Here is an 18,770-nt window from a genome sequence, read left to right as displayed (position 1 = left end):
TTATTGTACTAGATACAAATGAGTTCTACAGAAAAAATAAAAGTTACATCCTTGAGACTCCTCTGTGGAGAGAATAGACAACCCAGGGGCAGCTCTTCTGACTTTGATTCCATTTTTAATTCTTTTTTACTTCTCGCGTTAAGAATTAATTTCTCTGTGCACTTTGCTGTTGCTGTATACTTCTCAGGATTAGAAACACAGTTTACTAAATCCTCATTTCCCCACATATAACCGTTCTAGAATTTCACAGCCAGGAACATATTCTCAACCTGCAACTAGATATCATCTTAATTCTGTAGGATATCTACATCTGTATCTCTCTATCTATAGAATATTTTAATATCCATTTAAGTATATTTCTTTTCTCAGTTTGGAGAGAAAAATCTTTTGCGCTCCTTTGTCACGGATGAAGGCAAAGTCTCCAAACTTGTTTCATGCTATGGGATACTTCTCTATCCAGCCTGGCATTCTAATAGGTCCGGGATCTGAGATGAGCTGGCTTCATTTTTTACAGACTCTGACATTTGAAATAATTTGTTCAAAATTCAGTAGAGGAAAAGAACTAGCGAGTTCCTTTGTTAAACAGCACCATGTACTAAATGTTAGGTAGTTACATTGTGAGTTTATTCATAGCTGTTTTCCACGGAAATTGATAAAATTATTGAACAGTTGAATTTTTAAGTTAGGGGACCTCAGCTATCATATAAACCACAGTTCATTTTACATATGATGAATGTGAGTTCTATAGAAATGATATAAAATGCTTAACATCAAAGGGCTAGCTATGCAATTAAAAAATAGAGAACTTTGATAATTAAATAATGAAGAAAATATTTAGCTTTTATGTGTCTCTTTTGTTTCAATGTCTTCACTCAAAAGCCCATCTACCAATTTGGTCTTTTTTTTTTGCATAACATAGCACAGTTTTATATATAAAATGTACATGTTGTATAATCACACAATATGGATACCAAGAGATGAACAGATGGATACAAAAGTGTTCATATAATTCACTCTTATGTAATCTACTTCTGCCACTCAACAACATATCACTAACCTCTCTGTATACATAAATAAAAATCTGGTTTGAATGATGGCTCTTAAAAATCCATACAGTGCTTCATTAAAGAAATGCCTTGTCATAAGCTACTTAACCTTTTTCATATTAACTGGATAGTAAGGCTGCTTTCTGTTTGCTCTTTTTATAACAGCACTCTGATAGCCATCCCTGTACAAGCACATTTGAAAAGTGGTTGGTTTGGTCTTCTGTCAACGTGAAATTGACATGGACCTTTTGGGTGGTATTTCTACTGTGACATTGCCAAAGGCTGGAGTAATTAATAGTCTTTTCAGATAATTATCATTATTGAAAACTTAGGTTTTCATGATCTTGCTAGTTAGTTTAAGATATTTGTGAGAATACAATTCCAAGACAATTTATCTATATAGAGTTTTTACTTTTCTGCAATTCTTTGACAGAGTTCAGTAAATAGAAGGTAGAGGATCACTGCTGAGTTGAGTGGGGTCTTTCCATTTTGGTAACTATCTGAGCAGGGAAAGTAGAGAGAAATAACCATAAACACTATTAAAACAGTAACTAGATTATTGTTGAGGAATTAAATATGAACCAGTCCCTTCTCCCTCATCTGAAGTTACATCAGTACCGTTTTTGGGTGCTTCATCCTTCTTACTTACACTTGATAACTATGCACAGATTCTTGTATACATCAGTTCTTCTTACATTCCCAAAGTAACACCATTCCTTTAAACAAATATGCAGAACAACTTCCAAGCCCCAGGTACTGAGAATATAGGACTCTACCAGGCTGAATTGGTTTCTGATCGGTCTCTCCACCCCAAAACAGTAAAGGCAAATAAGAAATGTAATGAAAACTTGTTTTCAATCATTTAACTAAAATCACTTATTTGTTTCAATATTAGCCTTGGAAAGCATTGTTTTGTATCTGTCTTACCTGAAGGATTTTATCACCAGGCTGTAGCAGGTTGGAGGCTGGTCCATCAGGTTGAACCCTAGTAACAAAGATACCCTATAAGTCAGAAGTAACAGAGGTTAGGATTCTATTTTCAAGACCTAGACCTACTTAAAAACTTTTTTCATTTACATAGAAAACAGTGAAAACATTAAAAACAGTTTACACATATAAGGTTCAAAGATTATTATGCTATTTTAAGCAACACACCTCTAAGTCATTTAAGGAAAATGACATTTTTATTTGCATAAAAAGCTCATATTGTTTTTAAAGTGCACTTATGATTTATAAGTTAAATTCATGGCATATTCTTAATTTCTTCCTTAAATAATTTCGTGTATGGTACTAAATCATCTTTTGTGTAGCTTCTGAAGTTGTCTAAAGTTGTTCCTCATTGAAAATGTCTCCTGTTTGACAGGTTGTAAACTCAATATACACTTTAAAAACCTACTAGAATTACATATAATACTGGTTTATTTTAATGAGTATTACTTCATATGTTACTGAGAATTTTAAAGTAAAATGAACAAATTAAACATAAGAAAATTCCAATATAAATATTAAATACAAAGTGTGCAGCTACATGGTTACAAAATTCCTAAACTGATTTAGTTTAAAAAAAAGTCAAATTACCAGTGATAAGAGAATAGACTGTATGACTTCAAAACCTTTATACCATGAAATTTTTGCACCTTGTTTTATGTCTCTGGATATGTTCCAGTGTCTCTGGGTTTATGAGCTACAGGAACTTGAATAAAATTTATCCCCTGCTGTTGTGTGAAAATTGTACAAATCTTAATTGTGTTAAGTTGGTTCATAGTGCTTTTCAAGCGTATGTGTCCTTCTGCTCTTCTGTCTATTCACTGTATCAATTTTTGAGAGTTTGATATTGGAACTCCAACTAAAAATATGAATTTACTTTAAAAGTTATTGTAATATATAGTAGAACTATATGTAACTTTGCTCTGTATTTTCCAAGTTTTTTGTAAATGTTTTATCATATACTCATAATTCAAAAAATATAAAAAATTTAGACAGACTTTATCCAGTCAAGGGAAAAAAATCATTTTATTTATCATTTACACAAAGCAAACATTTATTGCATTTTACCATATGCGAGGCCCTGGCTTGTCTAACTCAATCAAACTATGAGCCATGATGTGTAGGGCCACCTAAAATGGATGGGTCATGGTGGAGAGTTCTGACAAAAACATGGTCCACTGGAGAAGGGAATGGCAAACCACTTCAGTATTCTTGCCTTGAGAACCCCATGAACAGTATGAAAAGGCAAAATGATACGACACTGAAAGATGAACTCCCTAGGGCAGTAGGTGCCCAACATGCTTTCTGGAGAACTAACTCCAGAAAGACTGAAGAGGTGGAGCCAAAGCAAAAACAACACCCAGTTTTGGATGTGACTGGTGATGAAAGAAAAGTCCGACGCTGTAAAGAGCAATATTTCATAGGAACTTGGAATGTTAGGTCCATGAATCAGGTAAATTGGAAGTGGTCAAACTGGAGGTAGCCAAGACTGAACATGGACATTTTAGGAATCAGTGAACTAAAGTGGACTGGAATGGGTGAATTTAATTCAGATGACCATTATATCTACTACTGTGGGCACGAATTCCTTAGAAGAAATGGAGTAGCCATCATAGCCAACAAAAAAGTCTGAAATGCAGTACTTAGATACAATCTCAAAAATGACAGAATGATCTCTGTTCATTTCCAAGGGAAACCATTCAATATTATGGTAATCCAAGTCTATGCCCCAACCAGGAATGCTGAAGAAACTGACATTGAATGGTTCTATGAAGACCTACAAGACCTTCTAGAACTAACACCCAAAGAGATATCTTTTTCATTTTAGGGGACTGGAATGCAAAAGTAGGAAGTCAAGAAACACCTCGGGTAACTGGCAAATTTGGCCTTGGAGTACAGAATGAAGCAGGGCAAAGGCTAATAGAGTTCTCCCAAGAGAATGCACTGGTCATAGCAAACACCCTCTTCCAACAGCACAAGAGAAGACTCCACACGGACATCACCAGATGGTCGACACTGAAATCAGACTGATTATATTCTTTACAGCCAAAGATGGAGAAGCTCTATACAGTCAGCCAAAAAAAAAAAAAAAAGTCCTGGAGCTGACTGTGGCTCATATCATGAACTCCTTATTGCAAAATTCAGATACAAACTGAAGAAAGTATGGAAAACCACTAGACCATTCAGGTATGACATAAATAAAATCCCTTATGTTTATACAGTGGAAGTGACAAATAGATTCAAGGGATTAGATCTTATAGACAAAGTGCCTGAAGAACTATGGACAGAGGTTCACGACATTGTACAGGAGGCAATGATCAAGACCATCCCCAGGAAAAAGATATGCGAAAAGGTGAAATGGTGTCTGAGGAGGCCTTACAAATAGCTGAGAAAAGAAAAGACACAAAAGGCAAAGGAGGAAAGGAAAGATATACCCATTTGAATGCACAGATCCAAAGAATAGCAAGGAGAGATAAGAAAGCCTTCCTCAGTGATGAATGCAAAGAAATAGAGGAAAACAATAGAATGGGAAAGACTAGAGATCTCTTCAAGAAAATTAGAGATACCAAGGGAACGTTTCATGCAAAGATGGGCACAATAAAGGACAGAAATGGTATGGACCTAACAGAAGCAGAAGATATTAAGAAGAGGTGGCAAGAATACACAGAAGAACTATGCAAAAAAGATCTTCATGACCCAGATAATCATGATGGTGTGGTCACTCACCTAGAGTCAGACATCCTGGAATGTGAAGCAAGTGGGCTTTAGGAAGTATCACTATGAACAAAGCTAGTGAAGGTGATGGAATTCCAGTTGAGCTATTTCAAATCTTAGAAGATGATGCCATGAAAGTGCTGCACTCAATATACCAGCAAATCTGGAAAACTCAGCAGTGGCTACAGGACTGGAAAAGGTCAGTTTTCATTCCAATCCCAAAGAAAGGCAATGCCAAAGAATGCTCAAACTACCACACAAGTGCATTCATCTCACACGTTAGTAAAGTAATGCTCAAAATTGTCCAAGCCAGGCTTCAACAGTATGTGAACTATGAACTTCCAGATGTTTAAGCTGGATTTAGAAAAGACAGAGGAACCAGAGATCAAATTGCCAACATCCTTTGGATCATTGAAAAAGAATGAAAGTTCCAGGAAAACAGCTACTTCTGCTTTATTGACTATGCCAAAGCCTTTGAATGTGTGGTTCACAACAAACTGTGGAAAATTCTTACAGAGATGGGAATGCCAGACCTCCTGTCCTGCCTCCTGAGAAATCTGTATACGTGTCAAGAAGCAACAGATAGAACTGGACATGGAACAACAGACTGGTTCCAAATCAGGAAAGGAGTACATGAAGGGTGCATATTGTCACCCTGCTTATTTAACTTATATGCTGAGTACATCGTGAGAAATGCCGGGCTGGATGAAGTACAAGCTGGAATCAAGATTGCTGGAAGAAATATCAATAACCTCAGACATGCAGATGACACCATCCTTATGGCAGAAAGCAAAGAACTAAGGAGCCTCTTGACGAAAGTGAAAGAGGAGAGTGAAAAAGTTGGATTAAAACTCAACGTTCAGAAAACTAAGATCATGCATCTGGTCCCATCACTAAATAGCAAATAGATGGGGAAACAATGGAAACAGTGACAGACTTTATTCTGGGGGACTCCAAAATCACTGCAGATGGTGACTGCTGCTGCTGCTGCTGCTAAGTCGCTTCAGTCGTGTCCGACTCTGCGTGACCCCAGAGACGGAAGTCCACCAGGCTCCCCCATCCCTGGGATTCTCCAGGCAAGAACACTGGAGTGGGTTGCCATTTCCTTCTCCAATGCATGAAAGTGAAAAGTGAAAGTGAAGTCGCTCAGTCGTGTCTGACTCTTCGCGACCCCATGGACTGCAGCCCACCAGGCTCCTCTGTCCATGGGATTGCAACCATTAAATTAAAAGATGCTTGTTCCTTGGAAGAAAAGCTATGACCAACCTAGACATATTAAAAAGCAGACACATTACTTTGCCAATAAAGATCCGTCTAGTCAAAGCTATGGTTTTTCCAGTAGTCATATGTGGATGTGAGAGTTGGACCATAAAGAAAGCTGAGCACTGAAAAATTGATGCTTTTGAACTATGGTGTTGGAGAAGACTCTTGAGAATCTCTTGGACTGCAAGGATATCCAACCAGTCCATCCTAAAGGAGATCAGTCCTGAATATTCATTGGAAGGACTGATGCTGAAGTTGATACTCCATATTTTGGCCCCCTATGTGAAGAACTGACCCTCTGGAAAATCCTGATGCTGGAAAAGATTGAAGGCTGGAGGAGAAGGGGATGATAGAATAAGAGATGGTTGGATGGAATCACTAACTCAATGGACATGAGTTTGAGTAAGCTCTGGGAGTTGGTGATGGGCAGGGAGCCTGGGGGGCTGCAGTCCATCAGGTCTCTAAAAGTTGGGCAGGACTGAGTGAATGAACTGAACTGAACTGAGGCCTGATTGCTGGTATTATAAAGGTACACTGAATATAATTTTTGGCTTCAATGAGCTCACTATACAGTAGAAGAAAAGTTAAGAAAACCAGTGAGTATAAAGCAGTGTGACAAGTGTTACGATAGAGGGATAATAAATTATTTACAAAGCTGAATTCAGCTTATCCTTAGTTTGTCGGGGTTTCTAATTATGATAGAAATATAATAGATTTAAACATTTAAAATACTGAATCCATATTAAACTTAAAGTTTGGAGCTTTCACAAAGAGGAGCTATCTGGCAACTGATCACAAATGAAAATTAAAGGGTCCACACAGATAAGGAGAGGAAAGATATTCCACATAGAAGGGATGGCATATACAAAAGTGCATGCTTTTTATTTATTTATTTATTTTTTGCATGCCTTTTATATTAAGCAGGCTGCAAGTAGTTCTATTATGACTGCGTTGGTTGTGGAAGGGTTCAGGTTGGTTGGGTTGGGAGTATGAGAAAACAACCCACCAACTCCCCAAATTAAGTAGGTGCTAGATCAAGACGGGCCTTTAATGGACATCCTTATCAGTTTGGGGAGCTACTGAAGTATTTGAAGTATGATGATAAAATTTTAATTAATATCCTAAGAATAGCATCTGTCCTAAGAATGGACAAACAAAACGTGTATATTCAGTGGAATATTATTCGACAGTGGAAAGAAATGAAGTGCTGACATCAAGGAACTTGAAAACAATGCTAAGTGAAATAAGCCATTCACAAAGACCACATATTGTATGATTCCATTTATGTGAAATGTCAAGAAGAGGCAAATGCATAGAAATAGAAAGCAGATTAGTGTTTGCTGGAGGCTGGGAAGCAGGGGGCTGAGGAGTGACTGTTAATGTGTACAGATTTTATTTAAGGTAATAAAAGGATTCTGAAATTAGATAGTGGTGATGATTGCACAACTCTGTGACTATACTTATAAATCACTTGACTGTACATTTCAAAAGGGTGAATTTTATGTTATATGAATTGTATATCAATATTGCTCTTATTATTTTTAAATTATTAAAAATAATTTGTATTAAAATAAGTATTAATAGAAGATAATATTATAATGGCTTTGCCTGTTATTCAGAAAATTATCTCTCTTGCTAATCTGTAGACTTAATGACTCACTTAAACCCATAACTTTGTGTGTATGTAAGTGGTTTAACAAGCAGAGCCAATTAAAATATTTCCATGTATTTTACTTTAGCAATTCAGGTCTTTATGAGACATTAAGGCTTTTGAATGATTTTTATCTTCTGATTTTAACTTATTTTCTTTTCCATTCAAAGATGAAACTCTAGATAGGCATTACATTTTTAGAAAAGTACATAACTTTAACCAGTAATTTGACTTCTAGAACTTAGGTTAAGGAAATAACTGGATAAGTATGCAGCAAGGATTTACCAATATGTTCATTATATTATTTTTAATAATAAAAATTAGAAACCACACCAAAATATCTAACAATAGGAGATAGATTAAATAAATTATGGTAAATCTATATAATAGAATGATATGTGGTCATTAAAAATGAAGTCCTTAGGTGAGGACTTCTTTAGATACAGAAGTATACTGGTGCTTAGCAAAAACAAGCAAGTTATAAAACATTATGTGTGGCATAATACTATTTTCAATGAAACATGTTTAAATGTATATTTTTGTGGAAAAGTGTCTGGAAGGATATACTCCTGAACTTAGCAGTGGCTGTACTGGGTAATGAGACATTGTATATATGTGCAAATATGTGTGTGTATACATATACATACATATATATATATATATATATATATATATATATATATATATATATAGATGTTATATTACCTAGCACAACCACTGTTTATGTTTAGGGGTATACCCTTACATATATATATATATGCTGCTGCTGCTGCTGCTAAGTCACTTCAGTCGTGTCCAACTCTGTGTGACCCCATAGACGGCAGCCCACCAGGCTCCCCTGTCCCGGGGATTCTCCAGGCAAGAACACTGGAGTGGGTTGCCATTTCCTTCTCCAATGCATGAAAGTGAAAAGTGAAAATGAAGTCGCTCAGTTGCGTCTGACTGTTCGAGACCCCATGGATTGCAGCCTACCAGGCTCCCCCGTCCATGGAATTTTCCAGGCAAGAGTTCTGGAGTGGGGTATATATATCTTTCTTTTTATTTTTGCTTATCTGCACTTTCTAATTTTCTTATTTTTCTACAATAATTAGACACTACTTATAAGAAAAATAAGGTATTACTATTTTAAAAAAATAGTAATAAAAACTTTAAAAACTTTATGTTGTCACAAATCAGTGCCATGTCCAAACAGCTAGTTGTTTTGGTCAGTTCAGTTGTACAAATGCTCAGTTCACAATGAAAAAGAAAACAGGTTGTTTGAAAGGGACAGCTAAATAAAACATAACGACTAATCCACTAGACCAGTGAATGGCATTGGTTGTGAAAACAAATATAATTCTTACAGTCCTTTTCATACTGAGCACATAACTCATTCTCCATCAATCCAGGAAACTGTATGAGTACTCAGTTCCCTTGGTGGTCCCCTCTTTTTGCTGTTGAGATCACTGTACAACAGACAGAATGACATTATTGCCTAAAATAAGGCACTGCATCTCTGGATGCTGAAGGTGAAGCTTCTTTTACTATTATATTTTGTCCCAGCAGTCAAAAGTCTTTGCTCCCTAGTTAATTTTGATTGCCTTTTTCCAGCTCATTATACAGGAACGGTTTTAATAATGTTTGTGTGAATCCAGATTGTAGGAGCGAAATTGTGACCATCATATCTGCAATGCTGGGAGGAACAGCAACACCCCACAACCGGACTGCCAGAAGAATCCAAATGTCATGTCTGTGGCAAGTTTAATTTCATTCATCACAAAGCTCTGCATAACTCAGCCACTGTTCTGAAGACTTGCTTTGAAGCTTACTTTTATGGTGGCCTGAGTCTTCCTAAGTATTTATTGCTGTTTTCTAAAGCTCTAATAGTTCTTTTCAATCACTAATTTTTTTTTTTACCAACTATGAAATTGCTACTGTCATTGATATAGTTTCCTTTTTTCTGTATGTACATATATCTTGGTGGCTCAGAGGTTAAAGCGTCTGCCTGCAATGTGGGAGACCTGGGTTCGATCCCTGGGTCGGAAAGATTCCCTGGAGAAGGAAATGGCAACCCACTCCAGTATCCTTGCCTGGAGAATCCCATGGGCAGAGGAGCCGAGTGGGCTACAGTCCACAGGGTTGCAAAGAGTTGGACACGACTGAGCAACTTCACTTTCACTTTATCAGCCTGCATATTGCCTCATTAGTCAAAACAGATAGCAATGAGTGTCATGTTTGATAATGGTGTGTAGCATTCATTATTTTTGGAGGTGGACTGTTTCCCCAAAGGCTGCTTTGAAAGGCCAGTGCCCTGATTTTCCACTGTATTTACATATATAAACACTGTCATATGAAAGAGACAAAATAATTCTGAGCTCATTTTATGGTCTCTGTTATGATGAATATAAATGAGAAATATGAAAACTTTGACACTGTTTTGAAAAAGTTCTTTGTAGCAGTGTGTTACCCTTTCAACAAATTCATTATATTCTGAGATTTCAAAGAATACTTTGACACTGACAGATATTGGTGAGGAATCACCAAACTATTTGTATTGTTAAAATTAGAGTAATAACTTCCCACTGACTGGTAAAGAGCCATCTCCTGAATTCCAAGTGCAGTAAGCCATCTTGTATGTATCAAAGATCCAAATCATGGCATATGACCAATTTTATAATTCTCTGGACAAGATCTTAAAATATTTATTTCTTGTAACACTTAGCAGAGTGCTAAATGTGGATCAGACTATCATGCAATACCTCCAAACTAGTGAAACACCTATATACCTAAGGCTATAGCAAATCCATTTTGCCCAAATAAGGAAAATATCTCAGTAACGGTTTTTCAATGAGTAGTGTGTATTAGGGTTTTTTTTTTTTTTTTTTTTTTTTTTTTTGCTGTTACTATAATAAGTTATCACAAACCTAGTGGCTCTAAACATCACAAACTTATTATCTGGCAGTTCTTTAGGTTAGCCATTTAACTCAGTTCTCAGTGGGCTGCAACAAAGGTGTTGGCCTGCAGGTGTGCGTTTTCAATTGTGTCCAACTCTTTGCGACCCATTGCTGGCCAGGCTCCTCTGTCCATGGAATTCTCCAGGCAAGAATACTGGAGTGGGTAGCCATTCCTTTCTCCAGGGGATTTTCCCAAGCCAGGAATTGAACCTGGGTCTCCTGCATTGTGGGCAGATTCTTTACTCTCTGGGCCACCAAGAAAGCCCGTAATAGTGGTTTATACCTCATAGTTACTAGGTTGAGTGAATATATATAAAACACTTAGAGCAGTGGATGGCATTCAGTATGGGGTCAATAAGTGTTATTATAATTATTGAAAATTTGAAGACTGAGCTACAATCCAGTGTCTTTTTATCCAGCAAAGCCCACTTTAAGAGACTTCTGAGTCTCCCAACTGTACTGGATTTACTGACAGAAAATTCTCCTTTACTCTTAGTCTTGGAGTGTACTGAAAGACCAACATTTATTATCTTTCCCTCGAATTCCCAACTGATAAGAGGGTATACAACAACATTTATTGACCCCATACTGAATGCCATCTTTATTTCGGGAAGGGGATGGCAAGAGGGCTGGAAAGTCTTTCCTATATCATCTGTGGTTTCCTAGTGGTGGCTCTCAGCTATAATGGCTCCAACTATTGTTTTACTCTTAATAGTGGACATAGGTCCCAACAAGAGGGTTTTCTGATGGTCCTTAAGAACACTTAGAGGTTATCTCCTTTGGTCGCTCCAAGTCAGTAGAGCATCGGATCTGCAACAATGGCCGAGTCTAGTTATTGGCTAATGGCTTATCTGAGTATGTTTTTCTAATATTTTGCACCTCATGTTCAGCTCATGTTTTTTATTTATTTATTTATTTTTGTTTTCAAATTTATTTTTGATCAAAGGATAATTGCTTTAGGATATTGGTTTGATTTCTGCCATACCTCAATTAGCCATAGGTGTACATATGTCCCCTCCCTCTTGAACTTCCCTCCTGCCTCTCACTCCTCTAGGTTGTTACAGGGCCCCTGTGTGAGCTCATGTTTTTTAGCAGTTCAGTGGTCTTCCCTCAGCACCACCTCTGGAGGGCTTCTTGCAGCAGAGCAACAGTATCGCTGCTGCTGCTGCTGCTGCTGCGTCGCTTCAGTCATGTCCAACTCTGTGCAACCCCATAGATGGCAGCCCACCAGGCTCCCCAGTCCCTGGGATTCTCCAGGCAAGAACACTGGAGTGGGTTGCCATTTCCTCCTCCAATGCATGAAAGTGAAAGTGAAGTCGCTCAGTTGCGTCCGACTTAGCAACCCCATGGACTACAGCCTACCAGCCTACTCTCTATCCATGGGATTTTCCAGGTAAGAGTACTGGAGTAGGTTGCCATTGTCTTCTCCAACAGTATCTCAGTCCTTTCCAAAGAAGTCTTTTCTCCTATCAAACACCAATATCTAAGTGTGTTTGAGACAGACACAGATTCAGTGGACTCAGGGATCACAGAGGAACCCTCCCAGTTTTGAACCAAAGCTAATCCAGAGAGCGTTGGCCATGTGCTGCAAATAGGCATGACCTGTTACCATTTCATATTTCTACCCCAGTTTTTGAACCAGTTTTCATATAAGTTTATAAATGGTTTTTCCAAAAGTACCCATTATGGGCTTTTAAAAAGTTTTGCTTTTCACAAGTAGTTTTGAAAAAAAGATGGGTATGGAAGATTTTTCATAGTGTTACGATCTGACCTTGTCTTATTGGTTATCTAGCCTGCATACCACTGGACATAAACCTTGAAGGACTCAGGAAGTAAGTCTACAAGGCAAACATTTAACATTCTAACTTTAGAGGAGAAAGGAACTTTATATGACTGTTTAATGATGAAGGTGAATGACTGTGACAGTCTCAGCTATTGTAAACGTAGACACCAAAATAGAACTTGTCTTAAGGGAACTGCAACATCAGTTTGTGAAATATACTTTTCTTTAAAATTCTGAAAAAGACTTGGCTCTAGCTGATGCTAAGAAATTGGTTTCTAGGAAGGCCATACATAAGATAAAAATTGCATATGATTGCAAGTATAATTTATAACATATTGGTTATATATTATAAAATATGATATTTTATGGTTTCATATAACTATAAAAGTTCAGAGAGTGTTTCTAGAGGAAAAAAATGACTCATAGAAATAGTAAACTTAGCCATTGATTCAATAGCTTGTAAGGTGTAACTTTTTGGGGGGTCAAATATTGGCAAATATTTTTTTCATAAATTGGGCAATGTTAATATTAAGCTATGATGTGGCTCAAAGGCGCAGCATGACAAATACACAGTAGACTGCGTTTACTTAATCCCTGTGATTATTAGACCACTTGACACATCAAGAATAAAGATGCTATCAATAGTTTTACTCTATGAGTCAAAAGTGTGAAAAAAAAATATTGTAAGGTTAATTGCTGAAAGTCAAATCTTGAGCTCTGAACAGTTTCCTAGCTTAACAATTGAAGACTTTGTATGCAGCAAGAGAAGAGATTTACCCAGGGATCATTAGAAACTAAAGAAGAGGAGAGAGAAAGAGAAGAGAGGGAAGGAAAGGAAAGAAAAAAAGATAAAAGAGGGCATTGGGAGCTGAACATGATGCTTCAATGTATGACTGAACTCTAGCTGACAAAAAATGAATATGAAATCCATACAAAATGAACAGAAAGAAGAGTTGCTTTAGAAACCTAAAATAATTGAGCCTCAAAAGACAGAGATTGCAAATTATACAACTGACTAAAGTCCTCTAAAAATGTCACTAAAATCTTATCCACAGATTTTAAAGAAATTCAAAACTCTCTTTCATGAACTTTTATATAAAGAAATATTAACATAAAAATCACATATTTATTAATAATCCATTGGTGCAACAGGAGACTATTAAAGCCCATAGAACCTGGTTATATGATTATAGATATCTTAGTAACAATATAATGGAGCAATCCTAACAGAAAAAAATACATTTGCATCATTCTTTTATGTCACTGTAAGATTTATTTAGTAGCCAAAAAGAAAAATGTATATAGATATACAGTTTTCAAGATACTGCCCTTATGACTTGATAAAAGCAACCCAAAAGTTGATTTCCTTTTATCTGCGATTCCTGTTAGACACGACAAATTGACTACTAAAAAGTTGAATTTTTTTAATAGTTTGATGCTGATTATCATGCAATATTCTCTTTTGGGGAATCTGAATATGAGTTAAAATTATGTTTGGCTTTGCCTACTTTATATAGGCATACCTTGTTTTACTGTGCTTCACTTTACTGCACTTTGCAGATCTGCATTTTTTTTTTTTTAACAAATTGAAGGTTTGTGGCAACTTTCTGTCAAGCAAGTCTGCTGGTGCCATTTTTCCAACAGCATCTGCTAACTTCAATGTCTCTGTGTCACATTTTGGTAAGTCTTGCAATATTATTATTCTGTTTGTGGTCTGTGATCAGTGATAATTGATGTTACTCACTGAAGACTTAGATAATAGCATTTTTTGCAATATTTTTAAATTTTTTGATTGAAGTACAGTTGATTTACAATGCTATGTCAATTACTACCATACAGCAAAGTGATTCAGTTTATATATATATATATATATATATATATATATATATATTCTTTTTTAAAATATGCTTTTGCGTTATGGTTTATCATGAGATATTGAATACAGTTCCCTGTGCTATACAGCAGGACCTTGTTTATCCATTCTATACATAAAAGCTTGCATCTGCTAACTCCAACCTCCCACTCCATCTCTTCACTCACTATAAAAAAAAAGGCAATAAAAGTATTTTTACCATCTGAGCCACCAGGGAATCCCCTGGCAATAAAGTATTTTTGAATTAAGGCATCTATATTATTTTTAGACATAATGCTATTGCACACTTAAAAGAATACTGCTGCTGCTAAGTCACTTCAGTCGTGTCCGACTCTGTGCGACCCCATAGACGGCAGCCCACCAGGCTCCCCCGTCCCTGGGATTCTCCAGGCAAGAATACTGGAGTGGGTTGCCATTGCCTTCTCCAATGCATGAAAGTGAAAAGAGAAAGTGAAGTCGTTCAGTCGTGTCCGACTCTTTGCGACCCCATGGACTGCAGCCTACCAGGCTCCTCCTTCCATGGGATTTTCCAGGCAATAGTACTGGAGTGGGTTGCCATTGCCTTCTCCAATGCATGAAAGTGAAAAGGGAAAGTGAAGTCATTCAGTCGTGTCCGACTCTTTGCGACCCCATGGACTGCAGCCTACCAGGCTCCTCCTTCCATGGGATTTTCCAGGCAATAGTACTGGAGTGGGTTGCCATTGCCTTCCCCACATTTTTACATTTTATAACGTAAAAGAATACATTATAGTATAAATGTAACTTTTAAAGGTATTTAGAAACCTAAAAATCTGTGGGGCTTGCTTCATTGCAATATTCATTTTATTGCAGTGGTCTGGAACCAAACTTTAATATCCTGGAGGTATTCCTATAGGAATTATAATCATAACTTTTCTTTAATTGATTGTTACAGTATTCCAATTATTACCTAAAAATTAAAAATCTCTGGGAGTCTCTCTTTTGTGACTTAAACTACCTTTTTATTTCTGTTTATTTCTAAAGAATTTCTAAAATTCTAAAGCTTAAAAAAAGAATCTTCTTTCATTTGATTTTCACATTTTCTTTTAAGAGATCACACTCCTTTATATACTGTTTTTCCAGATTTCTTGCCTATTTGGGAAAAACAGGTGAAATATTTTCCATTTCTTTTATTTTATGACTTCTTTAAACTTTAAAGCCTGTATTTAATATGAGACCTTAACTTGCAGTGAGTAGTTGGTTGCTGAGTTTCATACAGTTTACTGATTCTGTCAGAGCTCCTACTTGCTTTTCTTCTCAGCTTAATATATAGCATAAAATAGTAGAAGCCATTAAAACCAAGAGTGAGTAACTGTAGGTGGCTGTGGATTCTCCTTCTTAGTTATTCCTAAAATAGTATCAATAATCAGCTTTCTGATTATCACCCCTGCAAGCTTCCCCAAAGCCCCTTCAATTGTCAAATTTTTTGACACTATACCATTTCAAAATAATGGATTGAGAAGTAAAAAATTCAGTGAAGTCTTTTTTGTCACTTACACTAAAATAAGGTTTCTAAAGTGAAAAATTATTCTCTTTTGAGCTACATTCAGTCAAACTATGATTCTTTTATATAAAATATGGCTTTATGTAGAGTAGACCATGCTGGAGTATTGCTTAGAGCCGGCAGTGAAATCAGGAGGTCAAAAGGCCAGTGACAAATGTCTCGGAGGCTCTACAGTTGTGGATTTCTGATACACTGACTGACAGTGTGGCTCTTAGCCATGGCTGTGCATTGGCAGTGTGAGGTAGAGAGAAAAGGAAGTTTCTTTTTTTAAAAAAATTACGTTTTAGTGCTTGCTTCGGCAGCACATATACTAAAATTGGAACGATACAGAGAAGATTAGCATGGCCCCTGCGCAAGGATGACACGCAAATTCGTGAAGCGTTCCATATTTTTAAAATAAAAAAATTAAAAATTAAAAAAAAAAAAGAAACACCAAAAAAAAATTACGTTTTAGTCTCTATATTTCTATATTATTTAATTTTTATAGTGACAATGTTTTCATTTATTACCTGTATAATTTTTCTGAGGTTTAAGTTAAGTAAAAAGACTGCAGTTGTACACATCCGAGACTAAGACTGTATTATGATTGTATTTATTATTTTTTGTGCAGAGAAAACACCAGATTTAGTAATTATAAAATATGTACAAAACTTCAACATTCCTGAAAGATACAACTCAAGTCACAACTGTAATTGGATAAATGTAATTGGATAAATGTAATTGGATACTTTAATATAAAGGAGAAGACTGCCTGGGCAGTGTGTGCTCAGTTGGGCCCGACTCTGCAACCCCATGGATTGTAGCCTACTAGGCTCCTCTGTCCATGGAATTTTCCAGGCAAAAATACTAGAGTGGGTTTCCATTTCCTTCTCCAGGAAAAGCTTAGCTGGTTTGCAAAAAGTATGTAAACCATGAAAGATAAAAAGCATTTAAAAATATACAACAAATGCTTAAGAGCCTTTTTATTTCAAGTTATCCTGGTAATAAAGACCATGTAAAAATAACAAATGTGTGAAGTTTGAAGACTGTAAGTAATACGTGTTTACTTTTTAAAAATTCAAAGTTTAAACCTACTGGTTAGAATTTTGTTGTATATTTTTAAGTTAATTATGATTTAAAAGGATGACTATGTTGTCCAGAGTAAAAGCTCTGAGAATGCCCTAGTTCACAATCAGCAGAAGATACCTAAGTGAAAGTGGCTCTCAACTGTTTATCTCTTTGGCGACCCTCACATTGTGGCTCAGAGACGGACACCTTCGGAGAACTGAAGCTGCTCCCAGCTGGTGTGTGCAAGTAATACAAAACCCAGCATACTATAGGGTTTTCTTGCAGGATAGGAATAAGCACATCTTGTACCTTAGTGGAGGTATCCTACTAAATTAGTCATTCAGAGTTGAGGTAGAAACCATATTTAAAAAGTAGAGGACAGGATGAATATATGATTTTCCTCTCAATAAAAATAAATCTTGGTATAGCTCAATAAATAAAGAGAAACACAAATTTAAGATATGATTCTCTTTAATCATTTTAATGTATAGTTCAACGCTTCCTATTTTCTATTAATAAATGTCCTTGGAGGTTAAATGATAGTGCCTTGTTATTGGAATGTGGTTTGTGTAGGGTGATGGGGTTTGACCCAGTAGGTTTCAAATATGGGAAATAATTTCTACCCCTTTATATTTAAAAATAGAATTGGTTACTAAGACCATGTATGCTGCTGCTGCTAAGTCACTTCAGTCATGTCCGACTCTGTGTGACCCCAGAGACGGCAGCCCACCAGGCTCCCCCGTCCCTGGGATCCTCCAGGCAAGAACACTGGAGTGGGTTGCCATTTCCTTCTCCAATGCATGAAAGTGAAAAGTGAAAGGGAAGTCGCTCAGTCGTGTTTGACTCTTCGTGACCCCATGGACCGCAGCCTACCAGGCTCCTCTGTCCATGGGATTTTCCAGGCAAGAGTACTGGAATGGGGTGCCATCGCCTTCTCCGCAAGACCATGTATAGCTATGCTAATTATATTATAAAGATGATAGACAATTAAATAAAATCTTACTAGTAATTTTGTACCTTATGCAGTAATCCTAAACTGTTATTACGGCTCACTGCTTAATGTAACTGTGGGTTTATTAACAATTTATATATTTTGGGGGCTTCTCTGGTAGTCCAGTGGTCAAGAATCCACCTTTCAATGGAAAGGACACTGGTTTGATTCCTGGTCTGGGAAGATTCCACATGCTGCAGAGCAACTAAGCCTGTGAGACACAACTCCTGAGCCCACGCATTGCAACCACTGAAGCCCACATGCCTAGAGCCTGTGCTCTGCCATAGAGAAGCTACTGCAGTGAGAATCCTGAGCACTGCAGCTAGAGAGTCGCGCCCGCTTGCAGCAACTAGAGAAAAGCCCGTGTGTAGTAATGAAGACCCAGCACAGCCAGAAAACAAAAGCAATAGGCCCCCAAACCCCATAATATATATTTTGAAAATATACGTACTTACATATGTGTGTGTATATATATATTTATACATGTATTTATATATATATACATATTAAAATAACACAATCTAAAAATTCTGATCTAGTAGTCCAACTTTCCAGCAGAGTTCTGGGGCCTTCAGGTTAACTTGGTGTCTGGAAATCTATTCTCATCTTTTTACGGCTTTCTTTCAACTCATTCAAAAGATCTTAGGGAAAACTTAAGTTGGAACTTACAGAACTTAAGAATCAACTCTTTGTGTTCTCATGATTTTCTTTACACACCCAAAAGAGAAAAATGACACAATAAAAGTGTTTTGCAGTTACTTGGGTTTTCTTTTTAGTTGTTTTAGATTTATTTGGTCGTACCTATTGCTACCTGATTTATTTTCCACCTAAGTGTGCTCACACCAAATTTCCCTGCTCCTTGTGATCAATATTATTTTGTGAACCACTTTCTTTAGCTATCAAAGAACAGAGATTTGGCTCAGTTAGTGATTACCATCTCTTAGAGAGGCTAAGACTAT

General features: G+C 36.7%; 1 protein-coding gene and 1 non-coding gene across 2 annotated transcripts in view; one reads left to right on the top strand and one right to left on the bottom strand.

Annotated features, from left to right (window-relative positions):
- Window positions 1-18,770, bottom strand: part of LRRC7 (leucine rich repeat containing 7) — a 615,708-nt gene that overhangs the window by 12,636 nt on the left and 584,302 nt on the right. Inside the window, exon 26 of the mRNA XM_069565050.1 lies at window positions 1,974-2,048. Coding sequence (XP_069421151.1) covers window positions 1,974-2,048 — 75 coding nt within the window. The remainder of the gene's footprint in view (window positions 1-1,973; window positions 2,049-18,770) is intronic.
- Window positions 16,060-16,166, top strand: LOC138431145 (U6 spliceosomal RNA). The gene has a single exon (XR_011253554.1). It is a non-coding gene; the product is annotated as a U6 spliceosomal RNA (small nuclear RNA).

This window comes from Ovis canadensis, chromosome 1 (genome assembly GCF_042477335.2).
Source record: "Ovis canadensis isolate MfBH-ARS-UI-01 breed Bighorn chromosome 1, ARS-UI_OviCan_v2, whole genome shotgun sequence".
NCBI lineage: Eukaryota > Metazoa > Chordata > Mammalia > Artiodactyla > Bovidae > Ovis > Ovis canadensis.
This window is presented reverse-complemented; position numbering and strand designations above follow the sequence as displayed.